A 13,471-nucleotide genomic window follows, 5' to 3' on the forward strand; every position below is an offset into this window, starting at 1 on the left:
AAGTGAGTCAAGTACCCTTGAGGGCTACTAGGCCTGTGTTTACCGGGGGCAATGTGCCAGGATCAAGCCTGTCCCTGGGTGGTGGCAGTAATACCCCCAGGCTAGTGAGTGTGCTCTAGAAAGGGGGGTTGGCCAGATGTTAGGCACCCCCAAGGAGGCATTCAGCGCCTGAAAGGTGGTTGGGCGTAGTGAGGTGGGTGGCTCAGCACACGAGCACCCCCTACTGGACCACCACAAAAACCATGCTGAATATCAGAGCAGGCAACCACATCCTTCCCTATGAGTACACCTCCACTTACCAAGGAATCACATTAAACCATTCCTTCACCTATACACATCATGTTCAGAAAGTCAGCAGTAAAGTCTCTGCACAGGCAGCTGCCTTAAGACGTTTAGCCAGCACAACATGGACTGAGAACTTCAAAGGCTAGGGAAAGACATTACACATACAGTAGAACCCTGACTTACGCTTATGTTGTATTCCTGAGAAACCTCAGGTATCGCGAATTCACACAACTCGAGGTGAATTTTCCCATAGGAAATAATAGAAAAGTGAGGGGTTGCGTTCCTTGGACCTCACATTTATGACACCAAAGGCACCATATACAACCTTTCTCAACCAATACTTTATTTATTAGGTTACAAAAATGTATTGTAAACATATTTATTCATTTACATTATAAGTAAAATAAAAGAATACAAAATGGACATGCAACAATCTTCAATCCATCCATCAGTGGGGAGCCAAGTCTTCATCCAGGTTGAACACATCAAAAGATGGTGGTGATATCGCTCCCCCGGAAGTGGAGGGCTGAGAGTCAGTTGATTGAGTTGAGACAGTGCTGTCGCACTTCCTGAAGAACTTGTCCAAGGAAGACTGCACTGAGCAGCGCCACTTCTCCCTGTAAAGCTCCATGTAGCAGGCATTGGCTTCCTTCATCAGCCTGACAACCTTAGCACTTCTTGGGGCCCTTTTCATCAAAGGCTAAGTAACCATCTAAAAGTTTGAACACATCAGCCATGCCTTTCATCATGAGAACTCGGGGGAGGGGGGGAGGGCCTTTCATTTTCTTCCATGGGCTCTTCCTCTTCATGGCACTCCCTATCCAGCTCAAGAAGATCCCTGTTTGAGAGTTCCTCCCTATGGGAATCGAGCAGCTCAGCCATGTTTTCCTCATCGACCTGCTCAAAGCCCACACTCTTAGCCATCTCAACGATCTCATGCCTTGCATCACTGACAAATTCATCAGCAGCAAATCCTCAGAAATCATTCACAACAGCAGGCCAGATGTTTTTCCAGACACCATTAAGGCACTGCTGCGTAACATCATTCCAGGTGTCTCTAATGATGTCTATGGCCATCTTGATGTTAAATGCCTTCCAAAATTCTTTGATGTTTGCCTTTTCTTTTGACTGTCTCATTGATAAGCTTCTTGAAGGTCTTCCATAGGTAATAGCTCTTGAAAGCTCAAATAATGCCCTGATCCATGGGCTAGATGAGTGACGTTGTGTTTGGTGGCAAGAACACCACCTTAATGTTCTCACTAAGGTCGCCAAGGCTTGGAGGTGTCCTGGAGCTTTATCAAGAACCAGCTGAATTTTGAAAGGCAGATTTTGCCTGTCACGATAAGCCCTCAATTCCAAATGCAGCAGACTGGAAAAATAATCTTCAAACAATGATCCAGTAACCCATCCTTTCCAGTTGGCTCTCCAATAAACAGGCAGATGCCCTTTTGCATAACCCTTAAGCGCTCAAGGGTTTTTGGCATGGTAAACCATCAACGGTTTCAGCTTGAAGTCACCAGCTGTGTTCGCTCTGAGAAGCAGTGTGCAGCAATATTTCACAGCCTTGAGCCCTGGGGCAGTTCTTTCCTCGACTGAGATAAATGTGCGACTCAGCATCCAATTCTAGAAAAGTCCAGTTTCATCCAAGTTGAAAACTTGCCTCAGATCACAGCTTCCTTCCTCAATGGCAGCCTGTAGGATTAAAGGAAACTTATCCGAAGCGCTTTTATCAGCAGCTGTTGCTTTGCCCATCGGTTTGAGATATGAAATCCATGGCGTGCTTTAAATTTATCAACCATCCGGCACTTGTATTAAATGGCTTGGCTTCGGGATCATCATGCTTTAATACTTCATAAATGCTGTGTGCCTTTGCTTGAATCACCTGGATCAAAAGAGGCATATGTTCTTGATTCTGGTGCTCAATCCACGTTGTCAACATGTGTTCCATTTTCTCAACGATGGCTGACCTTGTTAATGAAACATGGGCAGTAGATAAACGTGTAGCACTCTTACAGGACTCCTTAATTTTCTCCACATTGTCCCTACTTGTACAGAGAGTTGACTCACTGAGCCCTGTAGCACACCTAATTTCCTTTGTCTTCTCACCATTTCGTATCTCTTCACAATTTCAAGTTTTTCTTCCAAAGTTATAGCTTTTCTTTTCCTTGTAGAGGTGGAAGCACTTGTGGAATCAGTATTAGAAATACTCATCTTGAGCACAATGGCGACACTGAGTCTGAATCCAGAATCCTGCTTGGGAACCCAAGCTGCACGTAACTCCATTTGACTCAGTCTGCGTATCTCACATATATATGCAAATGACACGCATCTCAGGGTGTAGTTTTCTGCTTGGGTGCTAATATTAATTCGTGTAAATGCAAGACTCGGGTAAGTTGAATACATGTAAAATGGGGTTCTACTGTAAACTGGTTTAAGTGATCAGAAACTGGTTTAAACCTGTAACAGAACAGACATTCAGTGCACATAAATGAGTTTCAAAATGGCCAAAACCAGTTTGAGATAAACCTGGCTGAATGTAGTATCAGACTTAACTGACTGAGCTCAACCAACTTATGCCATGCCTGTCCCAGACCCCTTCTTGGTTTAAGTTAAACCAGAGTCCTCCAGCATCCCAGCATGCTTTCTGGGCTGGGCTGTGCTTTCTGCTCCAAAGAAGGGCTGGCCCCACCCCTCTGCTCTGTAGCCTGAGCAGGGACAGGACATGGCGAGACACCAGCTGATAGGGCTGTGCGAAGCTTCGGGCAGAGCTTCGGATCCGGAGAAGCTTCGGAAGCTTCAGGGCTGAAGCAGCACATCTGGGTTGAAATACTGGCCTCGTTAGGCTTCCCAAAGTGGTTCAGAGCTTCCAAAGAGCTTCAGAGCCGCCTCAGAGATCCGGCCATAGGGTATAAAGGGGAAACAATAGCATATCTATAACTTTGTTGTTTTTTGTCCACTTGGATGAAATTTTCAGGGGTGGTAGACTCTGTAGAGAGGATGAAGCCTGCCAAGTTTCAAGAAGATTGGTGCAGGCATTTGGGGGTAACAGCACCCCAAATTCTTGAAAGCAACTCTCATGTCACATCTAGGCATTACAACATAGCGGGGTGAAAACTACTGAGGCCACAAAGCCTGCTAAGTTTCAAAAAGACCAGTGCAGGGATTTGGGAGAAACTGCCCCTCAAGCTGCAGACAAGCAAAACTCGTGGCCGGGGTCTGCCTGGTTGCCGGGAAACAGAGGGGAGGGGGCTGCAGCGGTGGCCCCTGGAGTTGGCAGACCCCAGCTGCAGGGCAGAAGGGATGGAGGGAGGAATTAACCTTTCTCCCTGCCCCCTTCACTTTAAACAGAGCCATGCTGGGGCTCTGTTCCATGCTGGGGGGGGACTCTTCCCCTTCCTCCACCTCCCTCCAGAGCAGGGTGGGAACAGCTCCATGCAGTGCTGGAGGGGGACTCCTCCTCCTCCCCTTCCCCCCTGCTGCTGTGGGATGGGGAGAGGGGCTCCATGTGAGGCTGCCCAGACCCAGAGGGGGACTCTTCCCCCCACTCCTCCCCTTTGGATTCCTTTTGGAAGTACTAAATGACAGCACAGTAACAGCCCATACTGCACCATGCCAGCAGTGCATGGTTATTTTTAGCTGCTATGTCACTGTAGCAACGCTTTATACTGAGGAAGCGTGTTGCTATGGCGACATAGCTGCAGCATCACAGTTTGTGACTGCTGAAACTACATCACTGTATTGCGTTGCCACGGCAATGTAGCATCATGTGTAGATGCACCCACAGTGTGTATAAGCTATGTCTATACCATTCTTGTTCCCAACCTGCCTCAAGAAGGACTTCCTGAGCAGATTCTGCCCACTCACTCTGATTACCATGGTTAAGTTGCTCCAGGGCATCTGTAGAGGCTGCTTGCAAGTAAGCTGAAGGCCAAAATCCTGCCAATGGCTACAGGGGGATGTCCCAAAGCAGCTTCACCACTGCATTTCTAGATTTGTCACAGACAGTCAACAGATGGGCAAGGCATGATCAGAAGCATCCTTCCTAGGACACAATGGGGAATCAGTGTGGAGAGACCCATAATGTACCCCAAAACTTGCCAAACTTCTACAAATAGGGATATAACTATAATACAAAACAGATAATATCCATATAAAGAAATATATTCTGAAATAAGCTCTCTCTGCCAAATTCATTTATGACATAGAAACACAAAAAAACATAGGGACAGTTCTTGCCATCTGTAGCAAAACTTATACCACAAAGTAAGATGGTCACACTTTCTGAATCTCTTTATTTATTGAAAGCAAGGTACTGCCCTTGTTCATATTATTCATACACGTTCTTGTTAGTTAACAAAACTATTCATATAAATGAAATGAACAGGCTATACCCCTTAAAATATTATTTTAAGATTAATTAATGCCAGAAGCTTCTATTGAAATCATTTTTGGAAGACGGGAAAATAAACTCAAACAATCTCAATAACGGTATTCCAAGAGAAAACTATGAAAAAATTGATTACAAAATTAAATCAAAGCTGAACAACTGCATTCTAAGCTAATAAGTCAATTAAATTAAAATGGAAGAAAATTACCTCCTTAAAGCTAGAACATGAAAAGTATATTGTACATTAATGTATGCTGCAACCATTTGAATAATGCTTAGAAATGCAAACAGAAACGTGTTGTTTCTCGCCAGTATAACTTAAGGGAAAGAAACGCTAATTATGCCACTTAGATGTGGGAGAGGCAAGATAATAAAATGTGTCATGACTTAATGATCCTTCAATGTAAATAGGTAATGATTTTACCTTAAACAATTAAAGTTAACAATTATTTTCTGTAATACAAAAAAGGTCAAGAAAGGGACTTGACTACTTACAGATGTTAAAAAAAGCACTTTAAACTCAGCGCACTCCCACACCGAGCCCAGCACATTAGGGCTGTGCAAAATTTCACCAGCTGTTTCATTTTGACACTGTTTCGACTTGTTTCAAGCTCAAAACAATGAAATCAAAACAAAACAAACGGCGTTGAAACGGCCTTGAAACAAAACGAGGACAGTCAAAACATTTCGAAAGTTTTGAATCATTTCGAGTTTCAAAGATAAAGCTGGGCTTGCCTGCAGGGAAACAGAAAGTAAGGAAAGGGGGGGCAAGATGGGGGAAGGACTCCTGTGATATTGACTGTGGCTGTTTGGCTGCCCGAGATGCTGCTGGTGCTACTGTGCTGCTTACTAAGTTATTACCTGTTGTCATTTAAAGTGGTGGACCAAGCTGAGGCTGTAGGGGAGGAGGAGACCTCATTGGGGCACACTACTGTGTTGTGTAGAGGCCCCAGCACCAGTGAGGGTGCGCCTTGACACATACACAACACACACATAGTCACAAGTTTTGCTTGTCAGCAGCTTGAGGTGCAGTTTCCCAGAAACCCCTGCACCTATCTCCTTGAAACTGGGCCACTGCACAGCCAAGCATGCACAGACAGGGAGCCAAAGGAAGAGCTAGTAAGGGGGTGCCTGCCTCTGTAGCCTTGAAAATACACCACTCCTTGAGAGTAGAGAGTTCTGGATTCCAACCTCTGTTGCCAAGGAGTTTACTGTTTTCTAGCCAATGATTTTCTAAAGTGCATGTGTCCCATGACAGACAGACAGACCCCAAAAGTGGAAAGGAAAAATTCAGGGTTCAGGAATGAGTAAGGGAAGCTCAGAGAAGAGAATGCATTGAAGCTATGCTATTAAGAAACTACAAGCCAGGGAGTTGAGAGCCATTTATAGAAATATAAGTCTGTCACATAGATGACCTATGCCACTGACAGCTCCCAGTGGAAACAATGAGCCGCACACACAGCCACTTCCAAGGACAATGAAACCAAGGAGCAGACAGGCATGGTAAGGATCCCCAGAAATTAGATGGGCATATTCAGTAGCAGCATTTAGTAGATGTTACTACAGATGTTGATTCTGATCTACTACCTCTGGCCCACAACTGCAGAGTGAGAGAGTCCATGGCCATAACCCCTTACTACTGAAACATGCTCTCTGCATGGCCCAAGCTGTCTTATGCCCCCCTTTACATTACAAGAATTCTGCCAGAGTTGTCACCTGTTAGTGTATATCAGGGGTTGGCAGCCCCCGGCACACATGCCGAGCATGGCACGTGAGGCCATTTTGCTCAGCACGCCATGGCCAGACCCAGCTCTGGGTAGCTGCTGCCAGCAACAGAGACCGGGCTGCTCCCAGCAGGGCTTGTAGTGTCCCAGCTGCCTGCTGGAAGCAGCCCGGGCGCCCGGCTGGCAGCAGCTACCCAGAGCCAAGGCTGGCTGCAGCCAGGAGGCTGCAAACAGCTGTGCTGGGCTCTGGAGCCCTGGCATCAGCTCTGTACCGGCACATGCATGCACACCTCAGAGCAGGCAGTGGGCGAGGAGCCTGAGGCAGCACAACCCTGGTCTCTCCCCTGGTCCCGGCACACAGCTGGTGATTCGGCTCAAGAGCCTGGCGCAGCTGTTTGTACCCAGCCTGGGCTCTGGGCAGCTGCAGCAAGCAGCGGGCAGGCTGCAAACAGCTGTGCCGGACTCCACAGCTCCAGCATCAGCTCCATGCTGGCGAAAACTGAGCACGCACCTCAGAGCAGACAGCAGGTCAGCGTAGCCCACCCCAAGGTGCGCACACAGTTGCCGCCAGCATGGAGCCCGGCACAGCTGTTTGTAGCCTGCCCACTGCTTGCTGCAAATGCCCAGAGCCCAGGCTGGCTACAAACAGCTGCACCAGGCTCCAGAGCCGAGTCACCAGCTCTGTGCTGGGAGCAGGGGAAAGACTGGGGTTGCACTGCCTCAGGTCCCTTCCCCACTGCCCGCTCCAAGGCGCATGTGTACACACCGGTACAGAGCTGACAGTAGGGCTCTGGAGCCTGGCACAGCTGTTTGCAGCCTGCCAGCTGCAGCCGACCCAGGCTCTGAGTAGCTGCTGCCAGCCGAGAGCCTGGGCTGCTCTCAGCAGGCATCTGGGACAATGCAAGCCCTGCTGGGAGCAGCCTGTACTCCAGCAGCTACCCAGAGCCAGGGTAGCTGCTGACAGCCACACAGCCCGGGCTGGGGGGCAGAGGCTTTGGGTGGGGGGCAGGGGCAGCAGGGCTGGTGGGCAGGGGCTTTGGGTGGGGGCAAGGGGCACAAGCAGGGCATCCTGCCATGTACCCCATGCCCTCATTTTGTTTTTCTGGCATGCCAGCACTTCGGCACCTTCCAAGGTAGGCATTGTGGGGGGTTTTCAGCACTCTGGCCAAAAAATGTTGCCTACCTCTGGTGTATATAGTACTAAGATGATGCTCCCTGAACTCTCTCTCTGGCCTTGTGCACTCATACTGGGAAACTATAATTTTCATTTTATTATTTCTATTTAGTGCAGGGCTCTCCAACTGGCACACCCACATGCCATTCCCCATACTGCTCTGACTGCAGAAGCACCAGGGCATGGCGAGACACCAGCTGATAGGGCTGCACGAGGCTTCGGACAGAGCTCCAGACTCCCTCTGCCTCTGCCTTTCCCTTCCTACCCCAACCCCACACAGCAGGGGAGCATGCAGCCTGCAGCCCTGAGGGCCCATAGTCCCCACTACAGCAGCCTATGGGTCACGTGGCCTTGGCTGGTTAGAAATTAGACAGCCCCATTATAGTATATCCTTCAACCCTTAAGGTATGTGCAGATGTTACGTTTAGATTAACATCTAGATTTAGGTTGATCTGAGTGCTGATCTGTGCAGGTGTTCAGGGATGTTAAACTGAAGAGGCAAAAAATGCCCGGCCTGATCTAAATTAGTTTATCTGAGATGAATTTAGTTAGACTGGGAATGGGTTAGATCTACCAAATGTACACATGCTCGAAGGAAGAGCACAATTCCAGGGCTGCACTATCTCCCCCAACCCTGACTGAGCTATTTTTAGCACCCGACCTCCCCACCCCCCAGATGGACAACCTTTCCCCACCCCACAGACCCAACAACCCCCCAACAGACCCGTCAGGTACCTCTGATCCCACCAACCCTCTCCCCAGAACTGCCAACCCCCACAAGGACCTGCTAACCTCCCCAACTTCTCATCTGCCCCTTCCCCCACTCTGAGTTACTTAGAAAGGGTTCCCAGCACCACTCCTGGCACCAGCAAATGTGTACACAAGCCACTCCTGATCAATGATCACACAGTCTAAAATAAGACACATGATTGTAGATTGGGTGCAGAAAATGTTTGCATGTACCTTGATTTTTAGGCACTATTTTTACAGTGTAACAAATACCTGAAGGCACTGTACAATACATACTCATTTCATCATAGAATCTGCATCTTACTCTTTTATGAAGTGAAAGACATTTATATTTTATGCAGGATTTTTAAAATTGAGTAAAAGCCAATGGCTTTTCAATGCTCCTACAAAAAAGGAGCTCTGCATCTTTAAAATTTTGCTGTATTTTCTCTCCCTCTTCCTGCTCTCACTGCAGGCCGTGTAGGCTCTGCAGCAGCTGGCTCATCCTATCAATAAGGTTCAGTTAGCCAAGGTGGAGGATGGGAGTGGAATGGAACTGTCCCAGCTCCTCAATGAGATCAGGGCAAACTATGAAACGCTCCTCACCAGAAATCAGATAGACACCGTCCTCTCAACAAGCACCCAGGTAATGATTTCATACAGACAGACACCTTCCAGAATAAGGAGACAGTCCATGTCTACCCAATTCCTGCCTCAGCCTCTATGAGGTACAGTATTTCCTTTTCAATGCAGCATATTATTGGGGAAGGGATATAGATTTTACTGCAGTATGGCTAGAATGAAAGCTTAGAAATAATGTGATCCTTAAGTTATAATATTCACATTAATAGAATGCTGTGTAATGCCTTTGGATGTTTGTCTGTAACTACAAGCCAGTGATATTGTTGTGCTTAGAAAATAAAAACATGATGACATATGCAATAACATGGTACCCTCTATCCTCATTTAGAGTTATCCCTCAGGAGGCAACATCTTGAATACCATTTAGGGATGATATAAAGAAGCGGTATATAAACAGTCTTTACAATTTGTATCACCTATGTTGTGGAAAGCTTTACCTTCTCAGGCCATTTTATATATTATTCCCAGTAAAACCATGCCATATTTTTTTCTGCAGTGCTTATATCACTGGTTTTCTGTATCACTCTTTTAAATGTTATTTAAATTACACACAGAGTATCTCTACAACACCACAAGATGTTGAAATAATATAACAAAGCCAATTACAATCCTCAAATGCCAAGGAATTCAGGCAGAAACTTGGTTATTTTATCACATTGTTGTACTCTGATATTGCAAAATTTCTGAACAGTGAGAGATTTATCTGCCATGGTCCAGGTTACCCAGTATACTCTGGCTGCTTTGCACCACTCTGACACAAAGAAGCCATAAACCCAGTTTAACTAATCACTTAAGCCAAATTCATGTCTGCTTCACATTACTAAAGGAACACAATAAAGCCAAATTGTATTTATGCTGTAGTACACACAAGGGCAGGCAAACAGCGTTCAGTCTCTATTAGGAATTAGCTAAACTTGACTTTTTCACTTTAAGTGATAACATTACAATACATTAATACCATATGACATAATACTTAATAGTAAAGCAGTAAAGTGTGCATTGGATATACACAGTAAAGTGTTGTGATGTCGTCACTGCTTACACGCAAAACACCAAATTATGAAAAGAGCCATAATTTTCTGTTATCATAATTAAGCACTATGTAAGTATTATTTATAATTTTAATGCAAAGAAGCAACTGACTTAACAAAACAGTGTTGATGTCTGGCCTCTGCTTAATTCAAACAGTGCATCCCACAAATACAGCTACTATCCAGATACTTCACAATCTAATTTATTTAACAAATTTAACAGTGATCCTTCTCTATTAAGACTGTTCTTTGGACCCAAATCTTCATTAAGAAACAAAGGACCTAAATTAGACTTGACATAGCTACTGCAACGCCACTTCCTTTGGTGAAGCTAAAGCCACTTACTCCTGGGCTGAACTGGGGTTAAACACAGTTGGTATCTCTGTAGTGAAACAACTTTACAACAGAGTCTTATAAAGTTTGAGGTAAAAGTGTTCTATATATTTGGTACTGATTGTCTAATAGTTTAGCCTTACCCTCCCTAGCCTTTATCTTTCTGTGCCTGACATAAAACAAATCCCAGAATTTTTTATAAAATACTTGGATTACTTCATTATTTTTCAAGTATATGGTTGCTCAGTCCCTGCCAATGTATCTTGGCCCAGTACTGTTAATCAACCTGATATTTGTTCAAATACATCCATATTTTGTCTGAGAGAATTTATGTTTAAAAGACTAAACTAGAGAGACATTTTAGTAAACTGCACAGAGCTAACTAAAGATTAAGGCAATTCATTCCTAGCAGAGTTTGCAATTTAAAAGGTTTCTCAGAGATTACAATATTCAGTGTACACATGATTTCATTGCAACTAGAACAAATGTATTCAACGACCACAAATAATTAAGAGATGTATTTAATTACATATTTATTAACATAAATAATAGAATTAAATGCCATTATCCTATTTATATCTACTCTAGCTAGAAGAAGCTACAAATGAAAGAATGGACAAAGATGAAGAAGATTTAAAGGCAGCCAGAGCAGAGCTCAGTGAAGCCAGGCGTCAGTGGCATCATATGCAAATTGAAATTGAATCTCTCCAAGCTGTGGTAAGCATGGCCAAGAAATGGTATTATCAAACTCCAGAAAATGTAATCTGTTTCTTCTTCCAACATGCAATATCCCACTGTCCACAACAATCACATCCAATTTGCAATGAAAAGATAGCAAGTACAGAAATATACAGACTCTTCCCACTGATTGTTAATCACCTGGAAATTTCCCAGCCACTTATTCATGATAAGGAATATCAAATATTTTGATCCAGAATCTTTTATTGTATACACAAACTATATACATACATGTAGATATAGGTATAGGTATACACACACACATTACTACTACTACTTTAGCTTTTTATTCCTGCCAAGCAATTATGTACATTTTTCAAGAATTGTTCCACAGTATCCCCATATCAAGTTCTTAACTAGTAACCTCTCTCATGTGTCCATTTAAATCATGCTTTACTTTGATCCTTTGAACCTATGCCCCAGGTAAGCAAGAATTTTATAATTTTAATGGTGCTTTTGCTGAATTGGAGTTTATATTCTGTAATGATGGTGAAACAAGTTTTGTCCATCTACACTACAGCTTTGTTTACCCTGAGGAATATTTTAAAAAGAAAAAAATCTTTTGCTACTACTATCACCATTTAATTTACTTCGCTAGGAGTTCTACTACAGATTAGTCTCCAGAAAGTTTCCAGTATTACAATGGGGAAAAAGCATGAGAAGTTGACAGATCTTGTGTATGTCACAACTGTCATGTGTGCAGCTGAACGATTATTGGCAGTAGTAGAATTTTTTCTTCAAATTCACTAGTGAAGACAAGACCTATGAATGACACCATTTTTAAAATGCCTTTTGGGGAGACCCACTACTTGACAAAAGACGTCTACAATTAATCAAGTTCCCTGGTGTAGACAGGGGTTAAAAATATAAACAACAGTGATTTATAACATGACGATAGTGACTTCACAACTTGGTGAATTCCTTTTTGGATACCTGGATAGATTTGCTAATAAAAAATGAATTCATTTCATGGTATAATAGAAGGCCATCAAGGTTTATCTGCTAGCTTCTATTTGAGATTATATAAATCTTATTGAAAAGTTAAAAAAAAACCCACAAAACAAAACACCATTTTAAATTCTTATAGAAGAGGTTACCTTAAAACTTGGGTTTTTACTATTGTTGCTAAGGATTATTTTAAAAAAACAGATTTAACAATGTGTTTTCTGTTTTGTGAATGAACACTATGTGAAACTGAACGTTTTAGGCGACTTTTTGGACCTTTAATATTGGTTTGACTTAACAGGAAAAGGCTTTGGAAAATTCATTGCTTGCCACAGAGCACCATTACCATATGCAACTGCAGAGTTTAGAAGCTGAAATTGAAGGCTTAGAAAAAGAGCTACAGGAAGTGAGAAAAGGTATTGAGAAACAGCTTCAAGAGCATGAAATTCTACTGAATACAAGGATGAGGCTGGAGCAGGAGATAGCAACATATCGCAGGCTGCTAGAAAGAGAGGAGAACAGGTACTGCCTAACTGGATAAACAGTATTTGCTTTTATTTTATACTTTAGAACTTTTTTGTAGTAATTTTCAGAGTTGTATGAATATAAACATCACACCACCAAAAATATTAGATATGGGTTAAGCAGAAGCTCCTTAAAGAAGGATCTTTTTATCTTGTACAATTAATCTGTAAAAAAACAAGATAATAAATGATTACATGCATAGTTTTCCTACCATTAAAATAAACATTTCTGGAAAATCTGTGATACTCATCTTCCTGATTTTTAAAGTTTATGTTTAGGCTTTTTATGGGATTGGTTTGTTTTTTTTAAAAGATCAAGTTTTAAAACACCTCTCCACAATCACAACAACAGTGAAACATATTCAAGTCCATATACATGTTTTGCTATACAATGTTCACTTTGGTACAATTTTAACTTAATTACTCACAATGGTACTAATTCATCACACTTGGGTTTGATTTCATTGAATTGAACCAGCAATTTGTGGTAAGGTATTCTAATCTAAACGATCAATTAAAACCTTCGGAAACACTTTTTTGTTCTAATAATTTAATCCATGTTTAATTTTAAGCATTTTTAAAAAGAGGAACCCCCACCCCCCAAACATTATAATCAACTCACACTATTAGTTTTAATACTTAGAATCACAGAATCATAAAAAAATAGGGTTGGTAGGGTTGGTACGGAACATGGGCTGACAATGCAAGGACATGGTCAGTAGGGCTAACCGTACCTTGTTGTTCATCCACAGATGCATCACAAGCAGGGCCTAGGAGGTGATCCTCCCCCTCTATGCGACACTGGTCAGGCTGCAGCTGGAGTACTGCGTCCATTTCTGGGTGCTGCACTTCAGGAAGGATGTGGACAGCATTGAGAGAATACAAAGGAGGGCCACTCGCATGATCCAGGGACAGCAGGGCAGACCCTCCGAGGAGAGGCTACGGGACCTTAACCTGTT

At 43.5% G+C, this 13,471-nt stretch overlaps 1 protein-coding gene across 2 annotated transcripts in view; it reads left to right on the top strand.

The window, feature by feature from the left end:
* Positions 1-8,752: 8,752 nt before the first annotated feature.
* KRT222 (keratin 222) overlaps positions 8,753-13,471 on the top strand; it is a 16,046-nt gene continuing 11,327 nt past the window's right edge. Inside the window, exons 1-3 of one of the 2 annotated variants that reach the window (XM_019505280.1) lie at positions 8,753-8,945; positions 10,894-11,022; positions 12,290-12,510. In XM_019505280.1, coding sequence (XP_019360825.1) covers positions 8,850-8,945; positions 10,894-11,022; positions 12,290-12,510 — 446 coding nt within the window. In that variant the 5' untranslated portion in view covers positions 8,753-8,849. Of the gene's footprint in view, positions 9,028-10,893; positions 11,023-12,289; positions 12,511-13,471 lie in introns of both variants that reach the window. The other variant, XM_019505287.1, reaches the window with a different exon arrangement.

Source organism: Gavialis gangeticus, unplaced genomic scaffold (genome assembly GCF_001723915.1).
Source record: "Gavialis gangeticus isolate Ggan-Ray unplaced genomic scaffold, GavGan_comp1, whole genome shotgun sequence".
NCBI classification, from domain to species: Eukaryota; Metazoa; Chordata; order Crocodylia; family Gavialidae; genus Gavialis; species Gavialis gangeticus.